This window comes from Protopterus annectens, chromosome 6.part1, assembly GCF_019279795.1.
Source record: "Protopterus annectens isolate FY-2018-M chromosome 6.part1, PAN1.0, whole genome shotgun sequence".
NCBI classification, from domain to species: Eukaryota; Metazoa; Chordata; order Ceratodontiformes; family Protopteridae; genus Protopterus; species Protopterus annectens.
In genome coordinates this window covers 65159339-65174403 of record NC_056738.1, presented here as the reverse complement: position 1 = coordinate 65174403, position 15065 = coordinate 65159339, and the positions used below count along the sequence as shown (strand labels likewise).

General features: G+C 38.1%; 1 protein-coding gene across 1 annotated transcript in view; it reads right to left on the bottom strand.

Moving 5' to 3' along the window:
* The window catches only part of COL28A1 (collagen type XXVIII alpha 1 chain), a 914882-nt gene that overhangs the window by 84891 nt on the left and 814926 nt on the right, over nt 1-15065 (bottom strand). Inside the window, exon 32 of the mRNA XM_044075485.1 lies at nt 3718-4275. Within this exon, the coding sequence (XP_043931420.1) occupies nt 3718-4275 (558 nt within the window). The remainder of the gene's footprint in view (nt 1-3717; nt 4276-15065) is intronic.

Below are 15065 nucleotides of genomic sequence, written 5' to 3'. Positions count from 1 at the left end.
TAGATTAGCTCTTATATATCTGTATCCTGTTGAATACAGCCCTTATATCTATACTTATAACTCAGATCCTTAACTGATACAATCTTTTTTATATTCTCAAGTTTCTTTAACTGTCCTTGTGTACATATACAAAAAAGCTGTTGTATTCTAATATAGGTTTTATATAAGAGTTGTAAACTGTTATCAAACAATCAGCATCTCTAGTGGATAATGAACTCAAAATATATCCCATATTTTTAAAGCCTTGATACAGACATTAATGACATGCCTTTTAGATGATAACATTTAAGAGATCATTATACCTAAATCCTTGTATGTATCTACAACTGTTAATTCAGACCCTGACAAATAAAAATGATCCCATTGCAATTTATTATTCAAATATGTGATATTACATTTATCATGACTAAACTTCAAACTCATCTAATTTGCTTATACAGTTAACTTACTCAAATAAATGTTAAAATTATGTTTGTCTTCTTCATTTCACATCAAGAAACCAGTCTTGCAATCATCAGTGCTTTTACTCAACTATATAGCCCTCTGCTTATGAATGGTGGAAAAAAACATTAAAAATAACAGGTCCTAAAACAGAACCCTGTGGTACGTCAGTTTGTGCAAGTAAAGAATCAGAGCAGCTTTATATTTAACTCTTTGATGTCTATTCCTTAACCATTCCATAATTCATCTTGCTATATATACATTCACTTCTAATATTTTTAAATATTTACCAATTACTTGATGAGACAGGCTATCAAACGCCTTTGACAAATCTAAAAATAAAACACCAGGCGAAAGACCTAGCTTCATTGCTTCAACAGCATTATTATGGAAACTAATTAAATTGCTAAGTGTGAATATACCTTTAATATAACCATGCTGTTCAAGATCCATTTTAGAAAGAAAAATTCCAGTCTTAGGTAAGTGATCAATTATGCATCTTTTGAAGACTTTACTTAAAATAGAAATCAAACTTATTGGTTCCCAAGGTCACCTTTCCTTCCTCTTTTATATACAAGGGTTACATGTGAAACTTTCCACTGGTCCAGCACATATCCCAAAAAGTAAAAATTCATTGTACAGTACATGCAAGATTGGAAATAGTACATCTTTCACTGTAACGAGAAACAATGCTGTAATCATATTTGAACCCATTGCAGATGTTTTTTATCTTATTTAAAGCATCCAGTATGGATTTTTTAGTATTGCAAGGGCACAGTCCCTTGGGATGAAACAAGTCACTACTATATATTTCCATATTGTTAACATTTTTAATAGAAAATAATCATTAAATTCATTAGCTGTAATACACGAATCACACATTTATGAAAGTAAATAACTGATAAAGTCCTGCAAGCTGAGTCTTGCTTCAGAAAAATGGCCCCCCACCTTCATTGTGTGTTCGCCTCTACCTTTTCCATTCTCCTTGTATGTATTACTCTGCTCATTCTTCCCCTTTCTGACTGTCCTATCTCTCCATTCCTTCTCTTTTGCGTAACAAAAACAGTTAGCAATTTGCTTTGTGCCCTTGTGTGGGCTCCCAGCTGCGCCTATGTAGTAGCTATTTAGTCTCAGGTTATGTGACCACAGACAGCTTGGTCCACTCAGGTACACAGTGATTGCTGTTTTCCCAAGTGTAAGGCCTATTATGCAACACTATTCCTGGCATGGCCACACTGTGTGAGCACTTATGCATATTTATTCCCCCTTGGGCTGTGCTCCCTAACCTAGTTGCATGATTTACTACATCTCAGTCATATTATGCTTCTTTCTGAATACAACACCCCACCTCCCATTTGCTGTTAGCCTATTGTACCACCTCAGAAATTTGGCAGGGTCAAAATTAAACTTTGTAACAGATTGCAAGATGAATTTTACTGTTCATACATAATGCCTTATGGTATTTTTAGTGATTCTGATGGTGTTTTCTATGATGTAGTGCTTTACATAAGTCACTTTATGCTTGACCTGACACTTAAAGGGGTGTTTTATCTACAGTATATATGTGACTCAGGGTACTTTAATGTCCCTCACACAAGCAACTGAAATAGATAAATCCCAAAGTTTTTTGGCTTCATAGACTTTTTTGTAAAATTGCAAATTCTGGATGTTGCTAAAAATAATGTTGTGTGTTTTCCTAATTTGTAATAAGTAGCACATTATACAGTACTGTGGCAGCAATGTCAGACTGGCCATAATTTGTACTCAAAGCCCTTGTGTCTGAAAATGCAAAAAAAAAGATGGCTCCAAAATGTAGCAAAGGTAACAACCAACTTTTATTGCTAAGTGCTCCAAGACTGTAAAATGAGATTTTTCAGGTTACTTTGATTAAATGAACATGTTTTCAGGCAGTCAGATCTCTTTTCAGAAAGGAGAGGGAGTTGGAAGGGGTTGTGCACTACATCTCAGACCGTGTGCCTCTCAGAGTCACAGGATGTTTTAAGACCAGGATGAAAATTTTATAGTATCAGATGGTGTACAGTGTGAGAACATGTATACTGTTAGGGTTTACAGCACCCAAAGCATTATGGGGGAATTATACCCCATGAAAGGGGTGCACTACAGCACACTGGGTGCCCTATTTGCAAGTACTACCCTTGGTACTTCTTGGCAAGAGAATAAGCATGTGCAGATATCAGTGTTAATATGGACATTGGACCTCACCATTGCATTTCTGTAGCCCTCAGAACTTCATGGTGGTCGTGTAGTTTGACAGTGCTTGCTACTATAACATTCTGAAGATTATAGCCAGGTTTTTAGTTAAGTCTGTTTGCAAGAAAGGAGGGGCTGTCACTACCCTTAACGTCTCCAATCTCCTTTATTAAAAAAACAGGTAGTTTTAGGGATAATAAAAGGTTGATATTACTAACAAAATTATATATCTATCTGTTACCTTCCATGTAAAAAATGCTAACATATCCACCCCTTTTACTGCAGAACCAGGCCTCTCTGTAGTGCCCACAAGAGTACAGTATAGGAAGTGCTGATTACAGAGAACACTACATCTCATATAATGATGGCACCTGGTATTTCAGACCCACAGTTACAAAAGGTCCAAAGTTCTACATACTTGCTTAAACATGGTGTGATTTGAACCCCCCCCCCCCGACATAAACAGTACATCTTGGGAGTCTGTTTCATTCAAACATTTTTAGCTAGTGTGTCAGATTTTACATAAGAGTATTAGAAATCCACATGACAGATCTCTGAAGTTTGTTTCTGCTTTTTATGATGGAACATATTCTGGAATATGTTCAGCACGTTTGGTTGAGGCCTCTTCAGATGAAGGTCAAAATGGCTGGGAAACATAATTTCATTATGGTTCTATTTGATGTAGTTAAGATACTGTTAAAAAGGATTTTATTTTAACTTCAGATAACTAACATTTATCCAGTCCTTATTTTCACAGCATGCATCACAGACACTGGCAGACTTTTTACCATGAAAAACAGCAGGCTTCTTATGTCGCCATAGTAGTCAGTTTCTGGTGGTTTTAAATCACTGTAGTGAATAGTACCGAGATAAGTAAAACAAAAATATCTCTAAAAAAAAATAATATTAAGACCAGCAAAGTTATGCAATACTAAAATATAAACTGCAGTATAATCAAAATAGATTTTTTTCTTAGTGCTAAACAAAATTATAATTTAACCCATATGCAAAATACATTGTGTTCTGTGTTAAAACAGAAATATCAACGTCACTCATAACACCAACCTGTGAGTGTATCAAAAGCATCAATGAGGTACATGTGTTCAGCATCAGGGTCAGAAGCAATAAGGTTAAGTTCTTCTAAGAACTCTTCTTGGGATGTGTCAGTTGTGTTTGCAATTCCAATGGTATATATCTCAATATTAGCAGCATGTGCTTCTCGAACAGCCAAGTCAAGTTTCACGGGTTCTCTCTTATCAGTCTGACCATCAGTTATAACTATTGCAACTTTTCTGACTCCATTTCGTGCTGCAAAAAATCCTTCCTGAGTTGCTTTGCGAATGGCTGTCCCAGTATAAGTACCTTCTCCCATGTACAGCATGTTACGTACTGCTTGCTTAATGTCTTGCTGATTTGTAAATCTGTTTAGATCAAACTCTAATCGGACTTCTAAGCTGTAAAGCACTAAGCCTATCCGAGTTGCATTTCTGCCTACTGTAAGTCTGTCAGTAAGAGCAATGACAAAGTTTTTGATGATTTCAAAGTTTTCAGGTCCAACGCTTTCTGAACTGTCAATAACAAAGACAAGTTCCATTGGTCTTTCTTTGCATTTAATCCCACATCCTGAAAGCCAAAAAATGCAGATTAATTGCAGATGTCAAAATTAGACAATTACAGAACATCACAGAGCTGAAAGACAGTACTGCCAGTTTCACAGCTTATTTTAGATCCTACACATATTCTTTCCAATGCAGTCGTGTTTTTTTTTTCTGTTACTAGCCTTATATTAAAATGCCTGCAATGCTAGTATCATGTCTCTTTCTATGGTGTTTGAGCTGATCCCATTATACAAGTAAAACTACAACAAATGAAGTTATAATTTTGTCTAGCAGTGTTAGTGCCCATCCAAACGTATAGCCTATGAAGAAGAGTAAGAACAGGGGTTGTGGATATAAATGGCTGCATAAGCTATTACGTGGCTGTAGACCTCACAGAAAATGTCACTGTGGCCCACATAACAGACCTCACAGAAAATGTCACTGTGACCCACATAACTAACAAAAATGTCACCTAATACATTTTGGCTTAATTCTGCAAACCATCCTGGCTGAAGGGTGTAACGCATCAGCAGGAGCCTGACCATTCATCTGCTAACGGTATGCACCTCTATACTCACTTCGTGAGGTCCTGAAGTTGAAGTTCTACTTTCTAACAGTTACTTGTCAGTTATACCTCTTGAATGTAATTGTTTTGGTTACATTTAACACACTGAATGGCACCATTTTAAACAAGTGTCTGGTGTTAGCAATCTGCTGACATGCTCACAATCATACTGCAGTGCCATTAAATTAGGGCTGCTAATTGCAATTTAATAGCTGCTTATCACCTTAGTTTAATGAAATCCCTGATACAATGGTCTTCAGTTTACCCTGGTATGCTCTTTAGTGCATACTTTTTTCTCCTTTCTATTCTGTAATCAACAGCTTTTTCTTTAGCAACTATGAATCCATGCTGCTAGTGTATATTCCATATTGTTGGCCCAGTATGAGATTCATATAATCCTTGTGACTAGTGTTACCAGTTCTTGTTAGCAGTTTAACATTTAAATATCTGGTAATCCTTTCATCCTAGTCACCAGCCTATATTGTTGGACAGGAACTGCCACTTCATCTTCTCCACTCACTGGACCACAGTGTAAGAGAACACTCTTCTTGGATGCCTAGCAGTTTAAACCCCTCCAGAACACTGATCTGGAGTTATATAAAATGAATGCCATGGGTATTGTCTTCATCTCCTCAGTGAAACAGAGGCTATGACTCTCATACAAAAGACAGGGCACCACCACTCTCTTCTAAATGACAGATCCACTCTTTCCTTATAAATACTGAAGTATAAGACAAATGGTGTTTGCAACAACAGAAGGTACAGAATCCAAAAGTACCAGTGATTGTTTGAATGCATAGACAGGACAGTGATTAGATCCTATGGGAGTGGGTGAAGCTGGTTCAGTGAGTAAATGAGTGTAGTAATATACAGGTGACTTGAAACAAAAATAAAAATTAACATATGCCACTTCAGAATAACACAGTATGTGATGACAATGACAAATGTCTAGGACTTTTTGGTTTAGTGTAAAAGATGTATTTAAAACATATATATTTAACCTAAGATACAGCAAACATTCTCATGAAGTTCTTGACATGATAGAAGAATGAAAGCAATTCACCATTTCTAATAAAGTTTCTTTCCTTGGTCTACTGGACATTTGTGGCATTTTGTTTAGTTGGAGTTTCTTTGCCGTTCGCTTGTTTGGTAAGAGCTGTTATGATATTTGTTCACAAAGAATTTATGGATACTAAATTAAAAACTAAACAAGGCTGGGCACGCTAAAATAAAATGACAAAGGAATGATCCTAAGACTGAAAGGAACCATTTGTAAAGGTAAAGTGATAGAACAAGTTCAGTCAAAGAGTAATTAATGCACAGAATGTAGTCCGGAGTTCATTAAGTGCTGAAAAGAACAATAGAGAGGTCATCCATGCACAGCAGGGACTCAGAAATATGTTATATAGAATTAGATCTGCCGTTGTTCAGTGACTACATGAAAACAGTACTATTTGCATTTCTGATCAGCCATATGCAGTTAATGACATGGACAAGGATGCACGTAGAATACAGCTGATGATATTCAGATGTGCATAAAGTGTTGGCCAGCTGAGAGTATTAACTGCTATGCAATGATGCATGGCAGAAAGCAGGTTTGTAGTGAATTTATATAGCCTGTGATAAATCTATTCAAGTTATGACCAGTAACTTTTATAGATGTAGCTGACATGGGCGTTACTGTACTCATGCTCTCAGACTGTGTGCCACCCATGTTTATGGCTAAGGCACCCCAAGCTTCTTTAATCATGAGATCATATCTATGACATTTGTACCCTCTCATGTCTTATTGTGCACTATATGCTGTGTGCCAGGTCAGCTGTACCATATTTCATATATAAGAAAATGTTTATTACATCCACACATGCTTCTTCTGCTGTAAAGTATAATTCATCACTGATTATGAAGGGGCAGGGAAGTGATGCCCTCTCTGTAAGTTACTCCATGCATAATACATAGTGGGGTCCATTATGGCTACTGGATTTATAGGTTCATAGGATGATACTAGGTTATTGGCCTGGAGGCCCTTGTAAGCCTAGCCAAGAATTTTGCCCATGTTCCCATAAAGTCAGCACCTGTTTTCCCTGTCCAGCAGGGACACAGGTGGGATCCCAGGGGTATATTTTTTGCTTCCTATCCAGTTGTCCAGGTTCTTCTTAAAGAGGGCTAGAGAAATACTCTGCTTGACATGGAGAGGAAGTCTATTCCATAGATGGGGGAGTCTTTGAGACATAATTCTATCCCGCCAACAAGTTCTATTAATGTCACAGACCAGGTTGAGGCCTGGCATGTGGGCTGCGTGAGTGGAGTTTAACTTAAAGATATGCAGCATCTCCATCAAGGCTGGGTGTGAGCTGGCCTTGTATGTCAGAAAGAGGTCAACTCTGAGCAGTCTGTATGAGACTGAGTAGAGGAACAGGGATTTTATACTATCTGTACAGGATAGGTGTTTGAGACCCTGGATTTTGCTGGTCAGGACCTCTGTGGTCGCTCCAGCTGCTGCATGTGCTTGGCAAGGTACATGCCGAAGAGGCATTGCACTTGATAATGGGTCTGATAAGAGAGGAGTACAGGGATGTTATGACCTCCTTGTTCCTGGATGAAATTACTTATGAGGTGGGCCATGTAGAAAGCCTTCCAAACAACGGAGGCAACATGGTAGTCAAAATTCAGGCTGCTATCAACCTGGGTGCCTAAGTCCCTCATAACTGATTGCATGCTTAGTATGTTGTTATTAATGTGATAATTAGTGGGGACTCCATTTTACCCAAACGGGATAATGATGCATTTCTTGGCATTTAGTTTAAGGCCATGCTTCTGGCACCAGTCATTCATTTGGGTAAGGCCTTCTTGGAAGATGTTCACATCACTAGGGGAATTTAAGGCAGCGCCCAGCTTGCATTGATTAGTAAACTCGGTCAGCCACAGACCACTGGTTTCTAGAAACAGAAATAGACACAATCAATGATTTCCTACCAATCTAACAATGCTGATCTGTCATAATGGTCTGGCATAATGATTAAGGTACTCACTCATAGATACAAGGTACAGCGTTTGATTTTGACGTTGGGATATTGACTAGCCTTAAAATGGCCTTTGAAGACAGCTATTTTATGACTTGCATAATCTGGGTGTGTTAATCTTGGGTTTTGCATTAGGACATTTACATTTCAAGACACTTGCAAACCTAAGCCTAGCCAAGAAAGTGAACTGGGTAGGGTTTAAGCAGTCTTGGTCTTTTGCATATCACCTTGACAAAGTATATAATATGGATTACTAGAAATGAACTAGTCTGAAGTTACTCAATCTACATTGAAATGTATTCTACTTTTATGTACGTACTAACCATACCTCTCAGCCTCTTAGCTCAAGAAATCTGGACAAAGCCATAAACAATGGTGGGGCAGGGACAAAAGCCGAAAAAATAGAGACATTTTGTAAATATTGCTCTTACAAACCTTGAAAGTTGATGGAATAACATGTTTTTTATCGACATGGAATTTTTGAATGTTATGAAGTCTGAAACACAAACATCTGTCATTATTTTCATAGGTTCATAGGTGATTACTAGGTTAATGGCACAAAAGCCTTTATATGTCCAGTCAATAACACCCAGAATATGACAATATTACATCTTAATTCCCCAAATATGGGATGGGGTAGTATCAGGGAAGTTGGTCTTTGGGAGTTGGAGCCTTAAATCATTTTACAGGCTGCCTCTGTCCTTAAGATACATGGGCATAAATCTCCTCTCAATAAACGATATGAGACGGAGTAAAGGGATAAGGCCTTTAATTGGTCTGCACAGGACATCTGTCTTATGCTTTGTATTTTTAGTGAGAAACCTCTGGGACTGCTCCAATTGGTGTAAGTGCCTTCTTAGGTACATGCAGTAGGAATCATTGTACTTGATTATGGGCCTGAGGGATGAATACAATGGCACAATGACTTCCTTTGATCTTGATGCTAAGCCTTCACTTATAAATTGAGCCACACAGAAAGATTTCCTTACCACTGTAGCTACCTGGTGGTCAAATTTTAGATTACTATCTATCTGTGTTTCTAGGTCTCTCACCACTGGGTTTACTTTTAGGGGTGTACTATCAATATTATAATTTGCAGGGATATCTGATTTACTGAAGGGTATGAATACACATTTTGTGGCATTTAGTCTCAGACCATGGTTTTGGCATCAGCCATGTGTCATTTTTAGGCCTGTTTGTAGGATGTCAACATCATTTGGAGATTCAGTGATTCCTCCCAGCCTGCAGTCACCAGTGAACTTGCTGAGCCAGAGGCCCCTAACATTGACCTTCACTTCACAGAAGTATATACCAAACAGGAGGAGTCCCACCACTGAGCCCTGTTGTACACCACTAGTAATGGGTTTCTTATTGGAAATGGATTCACCTATCCAAACAAAATGTGTCCTGTCTGTGAGACAGCTGGATATCCATCTGACGATGTAGGGGTTTATGCCTAACTCAGTAAGTTTATCTATGATCCCTGAGCGGGGTACTGTTTTGAAAGCTTTGGCCAGGTTTTCATACGTGGTGTGTACCATTTTACCCTCATCCATGGTCCTGGTAACTTTCTCGAACAAGTCCACCAAACTGAGCAGGCAAGATCTCCCTTTGACAAAGCCAAATTGGGTCTGGTCTAGTTTTTGGAGAGTTCCTATGTTGTTATTGATCAGGTCTGGGATAATTCTCTGCATGGCCTTGCAAATAAGACTGGTCAAGCTTATGGGTGTGCAGTTCTCTGGGGCAGTAGATGGGCCCCCCATTGTGCAAATGGATGACTGTCGTGGTCTTCCATTCTTCTGGAATAAAGCTCATCCGGAGTTTGTGTTTAAAAGGGTTTCCTAGTGGTCCTGATAGATTCTGTTTTAAGCTAAACAAGAAGCATCCTGGAATGTTGTCAGGATCCATGAACGCTGTGTTTTTAGCTTTAGTGAGCACAGTAAGGACATCGCAATGACTGGTAGGGGATGCTTGTGGGTATTTCTTTGGGTGTGGTAGGAGGTGATGGGGGAGAAGACTGAACTGAACTTGTCGGCCAGCAGGTTTTCTATAGTTTCAGGCTGGGTTTAAGTGTTGCCATTCCTGATTAACTCAGCACATTGTTCAGCATTTCCCCTGAGGTTATGAACACAATAAAAAAAGCCTTATGGTTATCTTTCACCTGGGTGGCTATCTTTGCCTCATAGTTTGCTTTGGCAGATTTGACCAACTCTCTAACTTGTTTGTTTAGACTGGTGAGTGTCTTTTTTTACTGTTTTGTTTGTTCTTCTTGTCTTTGGAGAGTATTTTTTTTATTTTGTTGAATAGCCTATTTATGTTAGGGGTCCACCAGTGTGGTTTATTTTTGCCAGTAATCATAGGTTTGACTTAGAGGTACTGCCTCCTCTATGCAGATATGAATGTGGTTGTACAGTGCTTTTGTGTACAGCTGAGAGTAGGTCTCAGTGTCATCTGGGTTAGGAGGGGCTTGGATGTTTCATATGCTATCACTTGGTTTGAGGTAATTGGCCATAGCAAAGTTCTTAACAGGTTTGGAGTTTGATGTGGATAACATTAAAGGAGATTATTCTGTGGGCAGATCTTACCAGGGAGGAGTTAATGCAAAGGAGCAAGCAGCATCCCCCCTATGTACGTGAGTACTAGGTCTAGGATATTTGTACCTCTAGTTGGAAAGGTAAGTAGTTGCTTTAGGGTGTTTGTGTTGATGAAGTCCAAACACCTCTTAGCAAGTGAATTATGGATCATATAAGGCTCCCAGTTTATGCAGGGGTAGTTGAAATCACCCAGCAGTATGGTGTTAAGCTGAATGCTAAGAGATTCCAGTAGGTTTAGGTAGGAAGTGTGGTTTTTCCAGTCTCATGTTAAGGGACCTGTAGCTAGCAGGGATATGATAGGGGTCCCACCTATGGTTAGTTGGGAATGGAGCAGCTCAAGAGAATCATGCTGCTGGACCAGTCTAGCAGTATACTTGACCTTTATGAACACTGATACACCTCCTCCCTTTGTTTCATCATGAGTGGATGGAGGATTGAAATGTATGAAAGGCATTGCAGCCTTTGATAGCCAGGGTACTTCTATGGTTCTGAACTATGTCTCCATGATTGCACATATGTCTGCATTCTTCATGTGGAGGAGTGCTTCCAAGGAGTGCAGTTATTTATTTAAACTCCTACCATTGAGAAACACTACCTTTAGGTAGTTGTGAGTGATTTTTGTGATGTTTGATGGTTTAACAACTTGGTATGGCCTAAAAAAGGCACTATGGGGAGATATTAACATTTTTGCCAGTATCCAGAAGCCAAACAGTGACAAGCGCAAACCATGTCTAGTAAAGCATTGTGGTTTGTCGATCATGTTTACCTAGGCAAACAGATATTGGATCCCCTTATTGTGACTTCAATTCTCAATGATTTGCCAGAAAACCAAAGCTTTTATGAGGAGTAAACAAAACAAAGAAATGGCTGTGGGTAAGACCAAGGTGCAAAAAATGGGAATAAATAGAAAAAAAAAAAAAAAAATACAAAAAAACAGTGCACTAGGGTGACACACAATAGTATTTAATAGTACAAAAATAAAAAAAAACTGAACAGAGGTAAGCACTTTCACAACAGTGGTTGCTTCATCAGACAAAGTTAAAATGCATTTCAGCTCTTAAATAACAGCTTAGTCATCAATTAAGCAGAATCAGTGATGTCACAATTAGCTACTATTTAAAGAGACAGCAAAAAATATATATATTAAGAGACAGCAAAAAAATATATATACATCTCTCTATTTTAAAACATATATCTTAAAACAGTGAATATAAAATATATAAATGTAGGTATTTCTAGTAGACCACTAAAAACCTTTTATAAACATAAGAAGTATATGTATATATATATATATATACATATATATATATATATATATATATATATATATATATATATATATATATATGGGTCTACTTTAGTTGACCGAAATGCCAGTTCGCCGACACGCAAAACACCGAGACCAAACAACCGAAAACACACAATACCGACAACTCACAAAACAGAACACCATTACACCGACACACAAAACGTAAACTACACATTACACACAATTACATATCCACTAGCCTTAACCCAAACCCTAACCCTAAGGTCCGACACTACCACACACTTACCCTACCTGCACCCTAACCCTAACTCACTTAACCCACCCCTAAACCTAAAGTCCATCACTATCGCACACTTACCCTACCTGCACCCTAACCCTAACTCACTTAACCCACCCTAAAACATAAAGCCCGTCACTGTCGCACACTCACCCTACCCGCACCCTAACCCTAACTCACTTAACCCACTCCTAAACTACACTCTGTCACTATCACACACTTACCTTACCCGAACCCTAAGTCCGACACTACTACACACTCACCTTTCCCGCACCCTAACCCTAAATCCCTCACTATCGCACACTTACCTGTCCGCTCCCTAACCCTAAATCCCTCACTATCACACACTTACCGAGTCGCGCACACACGTTCCCCATGTTGGTCTTTTGGCTGTCGGGATTTCACCTTGTCGATCACCTTCGGTTTCGGTCGTTTGGTCTCGGTCTTCTGCATGTTGGCGAACTGGCGTTTCGGTCAACTAAAGTAGACCCTATATATATATATATATATATATATATATATATATATATATATATATGGGTCCATATGACTCCATCGACATGTCATTACATCGACAGTCAGTACAGCGACATGAAATCATCGAACACTCAATTTAGCGAAAGTTCAAATAATCGACGTTTACTTCCCCGACAATGTAAGTGGATGTTGCACTAGTAAAGGACAAGTCTATTATGGAAATAAGTCTGTAATATACAAACAGAACTTGTGAGCAAATAGAAAAGCACTGTAGAATTTAAATACTCGCGTTAGTAGCAGCGATCTGTGCTCAGCACCGAAGAAACATGGCGAACGTATATCAGACTAGTCCAGGGGAGATAGGATCAATGTACCACACCGTAGATTCTCAGAGAATGAAGCCCATGTTAATAATAGACAACTATCTTTATTATTTAGAACGTACAAGGGATAGTAGACGATACTGGGCTTGTAAATACAAATTTACACAACACTGTAAGGGTAGGGCTGTTACTGTGTACTTGCTTGATGGCGATAGATTGCAGAAATCTGTTGCTTATTCACATGCTGCAGACCTAGGAGAAACAGAACGCTATCTTGTATGTAGCAATTTGAAATGTAGGGCTAGCATGGCTAGAGACACTCCATCACTCATAATGGACGATGCTTTAGCATCAACATCTTTAGCCACAATTGATTGTTTACCTACTAGATCAGCACTCTTACAACAGGTGAATCGCATTAGACGAGTTAAAAGCGGTCTTAGTAAAAAGTTCCAACTAAGACTAGACAATATCGACTTTAGCAAGTTTAGCTTGAAAACTGGTATATTTCTAAACAAAGTTATGTCAGACAAACTGACTGACACCACAGTAGTAGTGTTTACTACTCTAGATAACTTGCGTGATCTCAGTCAATCTACCATATGGCTAATGGATGGGACATTCTTTTGCAAAGGTGTTACTATACGCCAATTATATAGTATTCATGGCATACTTAAACATGGGGATGATATGAAATTTGCTCCACTAGTTTATGCATTTATGTCAAAAAAATCCCTAAAAGCCTATAACTATCTCTGGAGTAGTATTTTCTTTTTGCTGACATCTAATGCTTTGGAAATTGAAGTGAAATTTGTGTTATGTGACTTTAAAATAGCTGCACTAAAGAGTGTTAGGATAAATTTCCCCGATGTACGTTCCAAGGGCTGCTTGTTTCACTTTGGACAGAACGTGTGGAGGAAAATACAATCTTTGGGTTTAGCCTCTGTATACAACAATTCTCAGCAATTTCAATTAGCTGTGAAGTCACTAGTTGCGTTAGCTTTTCTACCTGAAGATAACGTAAAAGGAACATTTGAGGAGCTGAAAAGTAATTTTCCAAAGGAAGGATCAGATCTTTTACAGTACTTTGCAGACTGGTATGTGTATGGAAAGAGGCGTAAGTTTAATACTAGGTTTAGTTCTTCCATGAGATTTCTGCCATTGTTTCCCATAACATTTTGGAATGTATTTGAACTGAATGAGTTGTGTTTACCTCGCACTAAAAACAAAGTTGAAGCGTGGCATCGTAGATTGAAGTGCTTACTTGGTGATAGGGGCACTGATTTGCGATATTTACTGCACATTCTATGTCGCGAACAGGATCGCGTAGACGAATTGAGAGTGCGCATGTCTACAGGGTGCCCATCATCTCCGAAAAGGAGGAAACTACTTCTCTGTCAGCATAGATTTGATAACTTAATTTCTAACATGGGGAGCTATTCTAATGTTGACTTTGTTCAAGGTATCGCCAGATTACTTAAAATGTAAATAAGATCACTGCTATGTTTGAAATTTCAATGGTATTGCAAGACGTTTTCAAATGACATTTATGCGTTATGCGTTTTGCATTTTCCTTTATTTATTTATTGTTGACGTCGATTGACTGTATGCGACGTGTTTTCTGCTTATATTGTGTGCTGCATTAACAATATGACAACATTATAGAATATAGCACAGTGCTGTTTTGTTTCTGACGTCGGGATGTCGGGCAAGTGAGTGTCGGTTATTTGAAATGTTGATGTTATGACTGGTCGGTGATTTCGTGTCGCTGTAGTGAATGTCGATGTACTGACATGTCGATGGAGTCATATGGACCCATATATATATATATATATATATATATATATATATATATATATATATATATATATACATATATATATATATATATATATTATTTATATATATCACCATAAAAAATGTTAAGAATAAAATAAATCAATCCTTAAGACGTCTTGCTTTTAAAAAGGGATTAAAGAAGAAGTCCCATTAAGCCCTGGATAGCGTTCAGCATCAAGTTTTAAAATCCATCTTTGCTCATGGTTTTCTGTAACATTTTCAATGTCTCCTCCTCTCAAATTTCTATGAAAATGTTGTAAAACAAAGAATTTAAAAGAATGGGAAGCGTCTGTATGCATAACATGATTAGAAAGGGCATTAGATTATTTATTATTTCTAATATCACAAATGTGTTCTAGAATTCTGCCCTTTAATGGCCTGTTAGTTTTGCCCACATAAAATGCTGGGCATTGCTGACAGAAACTAAAATAAACAACATCTGTGGTT